The sequence below is a fragment of the Hypanus sabinus genome, unplaced genomic scaffold, assembly GCF_030144855.1.
Source record: "Hypanus sabinus isolate sHypSab1 unplaced genomic scaffold, sHypSab1.hap1 scaffold_1698, whole genome shotgun sequence".
Lineage (NCBI taxonomy): Eukaryota > Metazoa > Chordata > Chondrichthyes > Myliobatiformes > Dasyatidae > Hypanus > Hypanus sabinus.
In genome coordinates this window covers 54,674-68,978 of record NW_026779782.1, presented here as the reverse complement: position 1 = coordinate 68,978, position 14,305 = coordinate 54,674, and the positions used below count along the sequence as shown (strand labels likewise).

General features: G+C 44.5%; 1 protein-coding gene across 2 annotated transcripts; it reads right to left on the bottom strand.

The window, feature by feature from the left end:
* Positions 1–655: 655 nt before the first annotated feature.
* LOC132387285 (zinc finger protein 226-like) lies at positions 656–11,559 on the bottom strand. 2 transcript variants are annotated; one of them, XM_059959640.1, is made up of 2 exons: positions 10,944–11,559; positions 656–3,543 (listed from the first exon to the last, which is right to left on the bottom strand). In XM_059959640.1, the coding sequence occupies exon 2, from the start codon at positions 3,133–3,135 to the stop codon at positions 1,837–1,839; it is 1,299 nt and encodes a 432-aa protein (XP_059815623.1). In that variant the 5' UTR covers positions 3,136–3,543; positions 10,944–11,559; the 3' UTR covers positions 656–1,836. The 2 variants fall into 2 exon arrangements, with proteins under 2 accessions (XP_059815623.1, XP_059815624.1); XM_059959641.1 differs by lacking the exon at positions 10,944–11,559 and adding an exon at positions 9,319–9,779 and having other exon boundaries at positions 656–3,472.
* Positions 11,560–14,305: the final 2,746 nt, after the last annotated feature.

Here is a 14,305-nt window from a genome sequence, read left to right as displayed (position 1 = left end):
TAGTAACAAGCAAGACCAGAATATTTCTCCTTCAACTGTTTCCCAGACTCCTGCAAAGTGGCAGCATCCTTTTCATCTAAATATATCTTTATGTCATCAGGGACGCACCTTTTGAGTTCTTCAATTAAAGCCAACTCTTTCATGCTGCTAAAATCATCATTCACATTTTTATATGTGCACCAGCGGTCAAAACACACAATCTTCTCATAAGCAAATTCCATAAAAGTCTGGTTCATGGATTTCCTCAAATTTCTAAACTTTTGCCTGTATGATTCTGGGACAAACTCGTAGCTTTGAGCACAGCCTGTTTCACTATGTCACAATCAGCTGCTTCATCAACTGTCAAAGCAGAATAGGCTTGCTGAGCCTTCCCCTTAATTACACTTTGTAAGAGAATAGGCCAAACCTCTTTTGGCCACTTTAAACTCTGAGCAACCTTCTCAAAATGCTGAAAGTATTTATCAATCTCTGCTTCGTCAAATGGAGGGACCAATTTAACTTCCCAACTGGCCTCAAATTTATCACCAGAGAAAAACGCTGGACTCCTTTGCTGCAACCTCTATCTTTTCCAGCTCAAACAGCCTCTGTCTTTCTGTTTCCTCCCTCTATTTTTCTGCCTCTTCTCTGTTTTTTTCTGCTTTTCTAGCCTCAAACTGCCTCTGCCTTTCCGCAGCCTCCAGTTTAATTTTTCTCACTTGTACTGGAGCTCATGCTCACTAGGTTTACTTTCAGGAAACACCTCCAACTCCTCCACTTTAAAAACACCAACAAATTCATAATGTTCAGCTGTTATCCTCTGCATCTGTGCCCTCCTCATTGTCAATTTCACCTTAGCAAGTTTTACCCTTCTAGCAAGGCTCAACAACTCAATCCTTCTGGCGTCCTCTAATGCCTCAGAGGTTGGTGCTTCCAGACATCTATCAGCATCCATTGCTGCTGATTTTCCACACACCAATAAATGAAAAGGGATGAAATTGATAATTAATGAATACGCACCCAAATCTGTTCATATACTGGATGCAGGCCCCAATTTTGTTACGAATCATAACGTTTTAGAAACGAACCAGCAGCAATAGACTATACCTGGAGTCTGTTTTTGATGTTAAAACTATCTTTATTCGAATCTACTTGTAATATAGTAACTTAAGCAAGATAAACAAAAGTTAACAGTGTTATGTGTATATATGTGTTTAAATAAAACTCCCAAACTATTGAGCTCGGGGGAAACAAGGCTTGGAGTCTTGGGATGGTAAAATATGAAAGTTCAGTTCAACCACAGAATAGGTGATGAGAGAGATATTTGAAATCCAGGGTAAATGTTGAGAGAAGGCAATTATGTTGAATTCCACAGATTCCATGGTGGTAAAACCACACAACAGTCGCTGTCGATTTTGTCGTCATTCCAAACCCTCATAAGATTTATCACCGAAAGTGACTTGTCACAAGCGGTATCGTCTTCAAGTGAATTACCACACCACACCCAGGGAACGGTTAACACATCAGTGGTCTTCATAGGACACCCCAAATAAGATCCACTCCTATGGATCAAACACGGTGACAACTACAAATTTGATGTATGGTGAATTGATAATTAACCCGACCTTGTGGGCATAGGAAAGTTCCAAACCTCTATTTGGCCTCTAGTTCCCAGGTGTCGATCCTTCCATTTTTCCTCCTTCGTCTCTGTCTGACTCTGATTGTCTGTGTCCTTGGTTAAAACGAAACAAGCTGCAAGGGATGTAAACAAGCTGCAAGTCAGACTGATACACCTTCGTAATCTCTCTCGCTCTCTCTTAAAATGACAGTCCGCAGCAAACGAAACCCAGGGATTCATAACTATGGCCACTCCCCATTGTGAACTGACTGGTGAGACAGCAGTTGGGACGACTGAGTGAATCCCTTCCCACAGACTGAGCAAGTGAACGGCTTCTCCCCAGTGTGAACTCGCTGATGTCTCTGTAGGTTGGATGATCCAGCGAATCTCTTCCCACATTTTGAGCAGGCGAATGGCCGTTCCCCTGTGTGAACTCGCTGGTGTTTCAGTAGTTGGAATGACAGAGTGAATTGTTTCCCACAGACTGAGCAAGTGAATGGCTTCTCCCCAGTGTGAATTCTCTGGTGTGCCTGTAGGGTGGAAGATTGAGTGAATCTCTTCCCACATTCTGAGCATGTGAATGGCTTCTCCCCAGTGTGAACTCGCTGATGTACCAGTAGGCAGGATGAATCCGTGAATCCCTTCCCACATTCTGAGCAGGTGAACGACTTCTCCCCAGTGTGAACTCGCTGATGTTTCTGCCGGGTGGATGAATCAGTGAATCCCTTTCCACAGACTGAGCAGGTGAACGGCTTCTCCCCAGTGTGAACTCGCTGATGAACCTTCAGATGGGATGACTGAGTGAATCCCTTCCCACATTCTGAGCAGGTGAAGGGCCTCTCCCCAGTGTGAACTCGCTGATGAATCAGTAGGCTGGATGACTGAGTGAATCCCTTCCCACATTCTGAGCAGGTGAACGGCTTCTCCCTAGTGTGAACTCGCTGATGTACCAGTAGGCAGGATGAATCCGTGAATCCCTTCCCACATTCTGAGCAGGTGAACGACTTCTCCCCAGTGTGAACTCGCTGATGTTTCTGCCGGGTGGATGAATCAGTGAATCCCTTTCCACAGACTGAGCAGGTGAACGGCTTCTCCCCAGTGTGAACTCGCTGATGAACCTTCAGATGGGATGACCGAGTGAATCCCTTCCCACATTCTGAGCAGGTGAATGGCCTCTCCCCGGTGTGAACTGGCTGATGATTCTGTAGGTTGCATAAGTGAGTGAAGCTCTTCCCACAGTCTGAGCAGGTGAACGGCTTCTCCCCAGTGTGAACTCGCTGGTGTCTCTGCAGGTGGGATGACTGAGTGAATCCCTTCCCACATTCTGAGCAGGTGAATGGCTTCTCCCCAGTGTGAACTCGCTGATGATTCTGTAGGTTGGATAACTCAGAGAATCTCTTCCCACATTCTGAGCAGGTGAACGGCTTCTCCCCAGTGTGAACTCGCTGATGACTCAGCAGGTGGGATGATTTAATGAATCTCTTCCCACAGACTGAGCAAGTGAATGGCCGCTCCCTGATGTGAACTCGCTGGTGAGCCATTAAGTCAGATGACTGAGTGAATCTTTTTCCCAGAAATTCAGCAGATGACCAGCTTCTGCCAGGTGTGAACTGACTGGTGTGTCCACAGGTGGGAAAACTGATTGAATCCTTTCTCACCCACAGAACAGGTGAGTGGCCTTGCCCAGTGTGAACTTGCTAATGTACCTTCAGTTGAGATGACCGAGTGAATCCATTCCCACTGTCTGAGAAGGTGAATGGCCTTTCTCCTGTGTAAAATGACAGACATGCCAGTTGGTCAGTTAACCGAGTGAATCCGTCCCCACAGTCTGAGCAGGAAGGATGGTCGATTGAATCCCTTGCTCCACTTCTTAAATATCTAGACAGAGACAGCAAAACTGGCGTGTCATGTTTGAGCTTCCAGGAGACAAATTCCTTCTCGTTTTTAACCTGTAAAAAGATTTGCAAAATCCATCAATGGGTGTAGGACAACATTTCAGATGAGATTACTTGAGTTGCCAAGGTTTGATCTGGTATCACACTGTGACAGTGAGGTTCAAAACAAGCTGGACAGAGATATCATCTCCTGACTGGGCAGAGTGCTGGTATCTGGAATGACCATCAATTCTCTGATGCTCTTCCTGTCTCTATAAGAATGGAGCTTTTGGCCATCTCCAATTTGAACCCTCGCTCAGTTTGACTCTCTCCATTGGTATTATTCCCTCCTCCTGCTGAGCTGCATGGGTGCCTGGCCCCACAGTAACTGAAACAGTCTCACACAAATAGTCTTTCTTGACGTGCAACTGGGATTTTCTTTTATGTATTATTAACTTAACATGCCACAGTTTTAACACCATATAAAAAATTCCTGCTGAGATGAATGGTTGGTCCGCACGTCTGTTAAAAAGGATTTAGAGTGATTTTTTGTATTATTTCAGGTTCTTGTCAGTCATAGAAAATTACAACACAGAAACAGGCACTTTGGGCCATCTAGTTTATGCCAAACTATTTAAATTGCCCACTCCCATACCCTTACCATCCAGGTACCTACATGAACCTCTTAAATGTTGAAATCGATCTCGCATGCACCAGTCGTGCTGGCTGCTCATTCCACACCCAGATGACTGTCTGTGTGAAGAAGTTTCCCCTCATGTTCCACATAATATTTCACCTTTCACCCTTAACCCATGGCCTCTGGTTGTAGTCCCACCCAATCTCAGTGGAGAAAGCCAGCTTGCATTTACTCTATCTATGCCCCTCTATCACAATCAAATCTCCCCTCAATCTTCTGCATTCCAAGGAATAAAGTCTGGACCTGTTCAATCTTTCCTTATAACCCAAGTCCTCCAGACCTGGCAATTTTATTGTGAATTTTCTCTGAACTCTCTGAACCTCTTTTACAGCTTTCCTGTAGGCAGGTGACCAAAACTACACATAATACTCTAAATTAGGCCTCACCAATGTCTTCTACAAGTGAACATAAAATCCATCTATTGTTGTCAGTACTTTGGTTCATGAAGGCCATTGGGCTGAAATCTTTTTTTCCGTCTCTATCTGACTGTGATACCAATTTCAGTTAATTAAGGACCTGTACTCCCAGGTCCCTTTCTTCTACAACACTCCTCCGTGCCCAACCAGTAAATGTGGAAGACCTCCCTTGGTAGGTCATACCAAAGTGCAACAACTCACACTGGTCTGCATTAAATTCCATTTTCCATTTCTCAAACCATTTTCCCAGCTGGTCCAAATCACACTGCAAGCCATGATAGTCTTCCTCACTGTCCACTACACCATCAATCTTGGTGTCATCCACAAACCTGATGATCCAGTTAACCACACTATCATCCAGATTACTGATATAGATGACAAACAACATCAGATCCAGCACTGATTGCTGTGGCTACCACTAGTCACAGGCCTCCAGTCAGAGAGGCTTCTCCCAAAGACGGTGTCTCATCCAATTTACTGTCTCATCTTGAACGGTGAGTGACCGAACCTTCTTGACAAACCTCCCATATGAGACTTTGTCAAGTGCCTTGCTAATGTGGACAACATCTGCTGCTTTGCCTTCATCCATTTCCCTGATAACTTCCTCGAGAGACTCTATAAGATTGGTTAGACATGACCTACCATGCATGCTGTCTATCCTTAATCAGTCCACATCTATCCAAATACTTATATATCGGGTTCCTGCACATAACATTCCAAGACCTTTCCCACTACTGATGTCAAGCTCACCAATGTGCAATTTCTTAGTTTATTTTTAGAGCCTTCCTTGAACAGCAGAACAATATCGGCTGTCCTCCGATCCTCCAGTACCTCACCTGCCACTTAAGATTATTTAAATATCTGTGCTTGTGCCCGGACAGTTTTAGCACTTGTCCTCCGCAGGATCCTAGGGAACAACTTATCAGGCCCTGGGATTGATCCACACGAATTTACCTGAAGACAGCAAACCCCTCCACCTCTGTAATCTGTACAGGGTCCATGAAGTTGATGCTGCTTTGCCTCACTTCTACAGAATCTGTGTCCTTCTCCTGAGTAAATATGGATGCAAAAAAAATCTCCCACATCGATTTTGTCTCCTCATATGGATTATCATTCTGATCCTGCAGAGGATTAATTTTTTTCCCTTGCAATCTTTTTGCTCTTAACATATCTGCAGAATCCCTGAGGATTCTCCTTCACCTTGTCTGCTGGGGCAACCTCATGCCTTCTTTTATTTCTTTCATATGTGTTCACTTGAATTTCCTGTATTTTATAAGTACTCCAGTTGTTCCTATCTGCCTGTACCTGGTATGCATCTCCTTTTTATTTATCTGGGAGAGGAAAGCCAAAGGGGTGATAGATCTGCATGGTGGGAGGTGGGGGTAAGGAGGGTTAAACTAAAGTTGCAGGGGGAATGGGAGCCTGAATAACAGAACAGATAGTGGAGAGAGTTTGTGGAGACAGATGTTGTTCAGTCCTCAAAGTCAGGAATGAAAACGTTCAGCATGGTGCAGTGAATATGCCGAGCCCTGTATATTTCAATACAAGGAGCAGCGGAGGAAAGGCGGATGTGTTCAGGACATGATCAACACCCGGAATCAACACTAGAATCTGGCAACTGTGGATTGGGACAGGCTGCCTTATGGCAAAGGTTTGCCTGGTAAATGAGAGGCCTTCAAAGCAAAATTTTGAAAGTACAAAGCAGGTATCTCCTTGCCAGAATAAAAGGTAAAGATAGAAAATGTAGGGAACTTTGGTTTGCAAGAGATATTGAGACCCTGGTGAAGCACAAAATGGAGTTGCATAACAGGGATCGACAGGCAGTTTCTTATGGAGTATAAGAAATGCAAGAGAACACATAAAAGATAAATCAGGATGGCTAAAAGATGGCATGAGGTTGCCGTCAATGAAAAGATGAAGGATAATCCTCAGGGATTCTAGAGATAGATTAAGAGCAAAAGGATTTCAAGACACAAAGTTGGTCCTCTGGAAGACCGGAATGGCAATCCATGTGTGGAACCAAAGCAGATGGGGGAGATCTTAAATAATTTTTCATCTCTACTTACTCAGGAGATGGACAAAGATTCTATGGGAGTGTGGAAAAGCCGCATTAAAATCATGGACCCTGCACAGGTTAAGGAAGAGAAGTTAATTGGCTGTTCAACATAGAAATCTACAGCATATTCCAGGCCATTCAGCCTAAGATGTTGTGACAGCCATGTAACTTTCTCTAGAATCTGCCTAGAATTCCCCTCTAGTGTTCTGTGCTATAAGAAATAAATCAGGATGGCTAAAAGAAGATGCCGAGCGCATCATTGGAGCCTCCCTGCCCTCTATTGTGGACATGTACTCTTCCAGGTTGAAGAAGAGGGCGGGGAACATCATAAAGGACTCCTCCCATCCTGCGCACGGACTGTTTGAACTGCTTCCGTCTGGTAGGCACTTCAGATCCCTCCAGACTAAGACTAATAAGCACTGGAGAAGTTTTTTCCTTACTGCTGTCACTTTGCTGAACAGTTGACTGCCAGCTAACTGTGGGCTAACTATTACTTGGGTTGCACTACCTGTATGTATAATCTATATTTTCATTTATATTTATCATTATTATTGTTATGAGCAGAGAGCCAACATCTGCTGGAAGTAAATTCCTTGTGTGTGTACAGGTACTTGGCGATTAAAGTCTGATTCTGATTCTGAGGTTGCCCTCACAGAAAAGATGAAGGATAATCCTAAGGGATTCTAGCGATAGATTAAGAGCAAAAGTATTGCAAGGGAGAAAGTTGGTCGTCTGGAAGACCAGCGTGGCAATCCATGTGTGGAAACAAAGCAGAGAGGGAGATCCTCATTTTCTTTCATCTCTGTTTACTCAGCAAATGGGATACAAAGTCAATGGAAGTGTGGAAAAGCAGCATTAACATCGTGGACCCCATACACACTAAAGTAGAGGAGGTGTTTCCCAACCTGAGGCAGATTAGGGTGGATAAATCTCCAGGGTATGGCCAGGAGCTCCCTCAGACCCTGTGGGAGGCAAGAGCAGAAATTGTAGGGGCCCCAGTAGAGATAATTAAGTCACCTTTAGTGATGGGGGTGGTAATAGAGGATCGGCGAATAACCGAAGTTGCTTTGCTCCTTCACATAGAACAGAGATATCTACAGCACATTACAGGCTCTTTGGCCCACAGTCCTGTGCCGACCATGTAACCTACTCTAGAAACTGCCTAGAGTTTCCCTCGTGCACAGCCCTCTATTTTTCTATGCTCCATGTACCTATCCAAGAGGTTGTTAAAAACCCCATTGTATCTGCTTTGTCAACCACTGCTGGCATACATTCCACGCACCGACCACTATCTGTGTAAAAAAAAAACCTTACCCCTGACATTGCCTCGGTATCTATTTCCAAGCACCTTAAAACTATGCCCCCTCATGTTAACCATTTCAGCCCTGGGAAAAAAACCTCTGGTTATCCACACGATCAATGCCCCTCATCATCATATGCACCTAAAAAAGGCTCCAAACATACACAAAGAAATTATACATTGGATGGACGACTTGTTAGAAGTATAGAATACCATGAGAGTATAGATAGGGCAAATGCAAGCAAGAGCTGAGTGATCAATATATCCCAAGGAAGTGAAAACATTGAGGACACAACAGTGGCTGGAATGAGAAGCCAGAGCCAACATAAAAGTCAAACAGAGGGCAAACAAAAGAGCAAAAACTATTTGGAAGCTTTTAGAACCTAACAGAAGATGACAACAAAAAAGTCAGATGAGCTCAGTGTGTGGAATTGTGATTTGTAGTCATTAATGGATCTCAGTAGCACCCAACAGTCTGAGGCTTTTAGAGGAACGAAATATCCGGGGCTTCAATTTCTCTTGAAAATCAAGGTTCCCTAGACCAGTTACCTTTCAACTTTTACTTTGGCAGGCACATGCAAGCTCTATATCCTCAAAATTTCACTTCTGAAGGCCTCCCACTTAAAAATACTCCATTGCCAGGAAACAGCCTGTCCCAAACCACACTTGTCAGATCCTTTCTGATACCATCAAAATTGACTGTTCTCCAATTTAGAATCTCAACCCGTGGTCCAGACCTCTCTTTTTCCATCTTTACTTTGAATCTCATGGTATGATGTTTACTAAATTCTGTCAGCAGCCCTGGATCATTTCCTAACAGCTTATTGCACACTTCTCCGTCGGGAATTCTACGTACTATGGGCACATTTGACAAACTTTACTCCATCTAGTCCTTTTACAGTATGGGAGTCCCAGTCAATATATGGAAAGTTAAAATCACTTACTGAATTATCCTTTGTTCCTTGGCATGGTCTGTGATCTCTCTACAAATTTGTTCCTCTAAATTCCTCAGACTGTTGGGTGTAAACAAGTCCCAATAATGGCTACAATATCACAATCCCCTGTCCTGAGCTCATCTGGCTTTCTTACGAGGCTTCTTGCATTGTGACATACACAGCTCAGCACATTCATCGCACCATGCTCAACCATTTGATTGCTGACTCTGCCAGCAATTATTCTGACTGGTGTCAAGAAAACAAACTCTCCCGCACTGTCACCAAAACAAAGGAGCTGATTGTGGATGACAGGAGGAATGGAGACAGGCTGATATCATTGGATCTGCGGTTGATACTGACATCATTGGATCTGCGGTTGAGAAGGTGAACAGCTTTAAGTTCCTCGGCATAAACGTCACCAGGCATCTCAGATTGTCTGTACATACCGGCTGTGTTGTGAAAAGAGCACAGCAGCACCTCTTCCACCTCAGATGGCTGAAGAAGTTCCGGATGGGGCGAAATCCTAGGAATTTTCTACAGGGAAACAATTGAGAGCATCCTGACTGGCTGCATCACTGCCTGGTATGGGAACTGTACTTCCCTTAATCACAGGAACCTGCAGAGAGTGGTGTGGACAGCCCAGCGCATCCGTAGTTCTGAATTTTCTGCCATTCAATACATTTACACAGACACGTGTGTAAAAAGGGCCCAAAGGATATTGGGAGCCAAATTCACCACAACCACAAACTGTTCGTGCTGCTACCATCCAGGAAACGGTATCACAGCAAAAGGACCAACAGGCCCTGGGATGTCATCTTCCACCAGGTCATCAAACTGATTAATTTATGCAGATACAATTGCATTTCGATGTTATATTGACTGTCCTATGTACAAACTATCTGTTATAAATTACTATAAATTACACATTGCAGATTTAGAAGGAGATGTAATGTAGTTTTCTCCCTCTCATGTTTATGAAGTATTTATGTAATAAAGTCAATTCAATTCGATTCACCCTCTCCACTATCTGTTCTGTCATTCTGGCTCTCATTCCCCCTACAACTTATTTTAATCATATCGCCCCCCCCCCCCCACACGACGCTACATCTAGCAAGCCTAAGATATTAGTCGCCTTTTGTTCTGTCCCCCTAACTAACGAATCCCCTATCACCCCTTTGATTTTCCTCTGCCAGTTAATTCTCCCCATAACACTTTCTAAAGTGGTCTACCTGTTGTTGTGGGGGATGGCCACAAGATTATTCAATGATGACCATTTAACCGCATTCCCCTTCCTGACCCTCACACAGTTTCCTGTGCCCTGCACCTTAGGTGCAACTCACCTCACTTCATGTCACATCCATCACCACATCCAACTGCCGGATGATGTGGAATTCATCTACCTCAAGTTCCAACACCTTAAAGTGCAGGGTTACAAGCTGCAGCTGGATGCACATCTTGTCTGTGAAGGCATCAGGGACACCGGATGTCTCCCCTCCTTCCCTCTAATATCTCCTCTAATTTGGAATAACCAGTGTGCACATAAATCTTGTACTGTGCATTTTGTTGCCAGTGACAATATGTGCACAGTGAGTATTATACAGAGAGGTGTTCATCTTATGAGCTAGCAAATCACTGTCAATAGGAACTTTGATCTCCTCTGGGTTCAGTCCAGTTCATCTGCACTCTCACACAACCTATGTAGCAGGCTTGTAACCGGAAATGAAGGATTTTCTCAACAAAGCTTTTGCATACTGTCCATATGGGGTTTGCTTGCTAAATTATGTTTAAAAAGTCAGATTTCCAAATATAACTCCACTTCTTCCACCTTGCAAATTCTCCAGCAATTTTTCATCACCAACAATGCACACAGGTATCACCAGTTTCTGTATTCTACATAAATATTTTCCCTGAAGTCTCCCCCAAGTGACTTACAGTGATGGTAAAGCCAATGAATATGAAGGGAAGGGCAGTAGTCTGTCTCATTTGTGATGTGAAAGTTACTTGTTGCCCAGGACAAAGGTGTTTGATATCATTATGTACCCAAAGAGAATGGGACAAAACATATTCTCACCGGTAGAAAAGTCCAGAACAAGAACACACACAAAATGCTGGAGGAATTCAGCAGGCCGGGCAGCATCTATGGAAAAGTGTACTAAAGCTGAGTTCATCCAGCAATTTGTGTTGCCAGCAATCCAGATGCAATCCAGCATCTGCAGATGTTCTCTTGTTTGTGATTGAGGAAAGAACAAAGGTGATTTTCTCAACTGGTGATGTAAAAGATTTTGTTCCCTTTCTCCGAGTTCCTGATCCTTGCATTTATATAGCTGGAGATCAGCTCTGTCTGAGAGATCCATCGGTTCCCATTCCCTCATCAGCCGGAAGCTCCCCGGGGCCCGTGTACGGATCGTGGGGCTGAGAGAGAGGAGATTGAGCAGGACTGTCCCGGGATTGCGGGTGAGGGTGTCCGGATTTCACAGGAATCGTCCCTCAGTCGCTGTTTATTTAAAAACGTAGAGGATCGCTCTTACCTGCACCCGGTATTTGCAAGGCCTTCTGTGCACTGTGCGCATGCGTGATACTTGGGGACGTCATCAACCCTGACGCTTGCGCATTTGTTCGGTGCTTCAGAGTAAGCGAAATTTTAAATGCACTGCCTTATGGTTAATCATCCTGCCATTAAAGATTTCTGCAGGTACTGTTTCAATATACATACCTCATTTTTTTCGTGTGTGTATAGAAAATTCTGCAGCTGTTTTAACGCAGAAAGCAGCTCCCATAAACAATATACTCAATATCAACGTGTATCATATGCCAAAGTAAAATGCAGTTATAAAACACAGGAGATTCTGCAGTTGCTGGGAATACAGCGACGCACACACACACAATGCTGGAGGAACTCTGTAGTTCAAGCAGCAACTAAGCAGCGTAGCACACAGCCTAAGCGTGCAGAAGCGGCGCGGCCTAAACGTTGTCCATTTATTCCTCTCCACATTTGCTTCCGGATCTGTTGATTTCCACCAGAGTTTTGCAGAAATTAACCACATTTCTTTAGGTCAACCAGTTTCCAAATGTTTCTGATCTTTCTTTTGTAGCCACATCCTGCTGGTTTGATTCCTCCTCCTCTTAAACTCTAGACCCCATCTCTCTCTGGAGCCCCAAAGCCCCGACTCAGGCTGGCAACACTTTGGTTTCTGACTCGAAGTTTCACTCGCTAGTCTGCTGTCAGAATTTAGTGGAGCATTGTGTTGCGAGACCGCAGATTCGTTCACTGTGAATGTCGCTTTAAGTGCCTGAGTGAGGCGGGACTGTGACGTCAGTCACACACTGCGGCAGCCTGAGAGAGAGAGAGAGAGAGAGAGAGAGAGAGAGAGAGAGAGAGAGAGAGAGAGAGAGAGAGAGAGAGAGAGAGAGAGAGAGAGAGGAGAGACAGACACACACACACAGGCACAAGCTGTTGGACCTTCAGCTTGCCACTTCTAAGGTTGGAGCTCTTCCACGCCCAGAAGATCGGGTTGATCATCGGCACGCAGTGCACAACGGATGTGTGACTGTCACTTCGTATCATCCATATGTGTGGATTTGCTGGAGTATCCTGTGGTATCACTTTTGTGGGCCCCTACCTGGAATCCGAGTGTTCTGTGGTAACCACCTGGAAACGATATTCCTGTCACTGTCAGCTGGTGATATTTCTAAGTGGATTTCGGAACTAATCGACGGATAAGATAATTGGCGACTGTTATTTTGTTTACCCAGCGTGGAATGTGTGTGGAATTCTTCGTAATTGCTTTCTCTCTACATGATCGTGTGGATTTACAAATCTCTCCCCTCACTCACTTATTCTGTGGATTACTAAACTTTTCCACGTTACCATCTGGAGACATTAAGCATTGTTTCCCAAGCTTGATAGTTTGGGAGCTATATATACGCATTACACTGTTAACTTCTGTTCGTTTCGTTTAATCTTTTATATTTGGAGTAGATACTAATAAAGATAGTGGTTTTCACATCGAAACCAGACTCCATTAGTGATCTATTGCTGCTGGTACGTAACAATTGCAACAACCAAGCTGTCTGAGGCATAGTCCTTTAAAATTTGTGAAAATGACCCAAAACGTTGAAAAGAGCGGGGAAGAAGGAGTTTAACCAACTTCTTCCGGAGCCCTAAACAACGTCACAACCACAGTGAGCTCATCGTCTTGTTCAGCCCGGAGACAATCATGTAGGGTATTCATGCTGGTGTATAAGATGATGAGAGGCATTGGTCGTGTGGATAGTCAGAGGCTTTTTCCCAGTCTGAAACAGCTAACACGAGAGGGCATAGATTTAAGCTGCTTGGAAGTAGGTACAGAGGAGATGTCAGAGCTAATTTTTTCTAAGCAGAGTGTTGTGTGTGTGGAATGCACTGCCAGCGACGGTGGTAGAGGCGGATACAATAGGATCTTTTAAGAGACTCTTAGATAGGTACATGGAGCTTAGGAAAATAGGTGGCTATGCGGTAGGGTAATTCTAGGCTGTTTCTGGAGTAAATTACATGGTCGGCACAACATTCTGGGCCAAAGCATCGGTAATATGTTATAGATTTCTGTGATTTTATGAAATTCAAGGGAAATCTCCTATCCCACAGAGTGGTGACTAGTTGCAACCTGTAATCTCAGGGAGAGTGAAAGCGAAACGGCATATACTGATATGGAAATGAAACTTGGGCAGGGACCAGATGGGCCGAGTGGCCTTCCTAGTATACAGTGTGAGTGTGGGGGAGACAGTAAGTACCTGAGACGCGGGATTTGATACAGAACTGATTTACCTTTCACAGATCCACAATATTAAAAGCCAGTCTAGTTTAAGGCTAACATCAGCAGAACAGACTCCTCCAATACTCAGGGACCAGGGTTCAGTCCTGGGTACATGAGCAGCCGCAAGAACTGCAGAATCTGACAGTAACAGTCCCTCATGAACCTGCAGCTGCCTTCAGTCACCGTGATGGTTAAACATTTAACACGGAGCTGATTTGAACTTCCTCCCTGATGTGAAGTTGTTGGTGTTGCAGCAGCTGGGATGATTGAGTAAAACTCTTTGCTCACTCCGGACAGAAATGTGGCCTCTATTTATTGTGAACTCACCAGAGCATCACAAGGTGGGTTAACTGAATGAGTCTCTTCGCACACACGGAGCAGGTGAACGGCCGCTTCCCAGTGCGAAGCTATTGGTGTATCTGTGATGGCCAACTGAATCCCTTCCAAAATGAGAGCCGGTGAATGACGGCACAGTGCTCGGAACGTCATGGCGATGTATCCAATCAGATCACGGACATGGTCACGTGTTCGGGCTCTCCTTGTAGCGAGTGGGGCGCTGTCTTCTCCAGCATCTCCGTCTCCACATTCAAGGATCGGCGGCATTCAAGCGCTGGTGAACTGACAGATACAGCGGAACTAA

What these genes read in the sequence shown, in the direction of transcription:
- LOC132387285 (XM_059959640.1), bottom strand. Translation starts at nt 3,135, where the DNA reads ATGGCTCACCAGCGAGTTCACATCAGGGAGCGGCCATTCACTTGCTCA.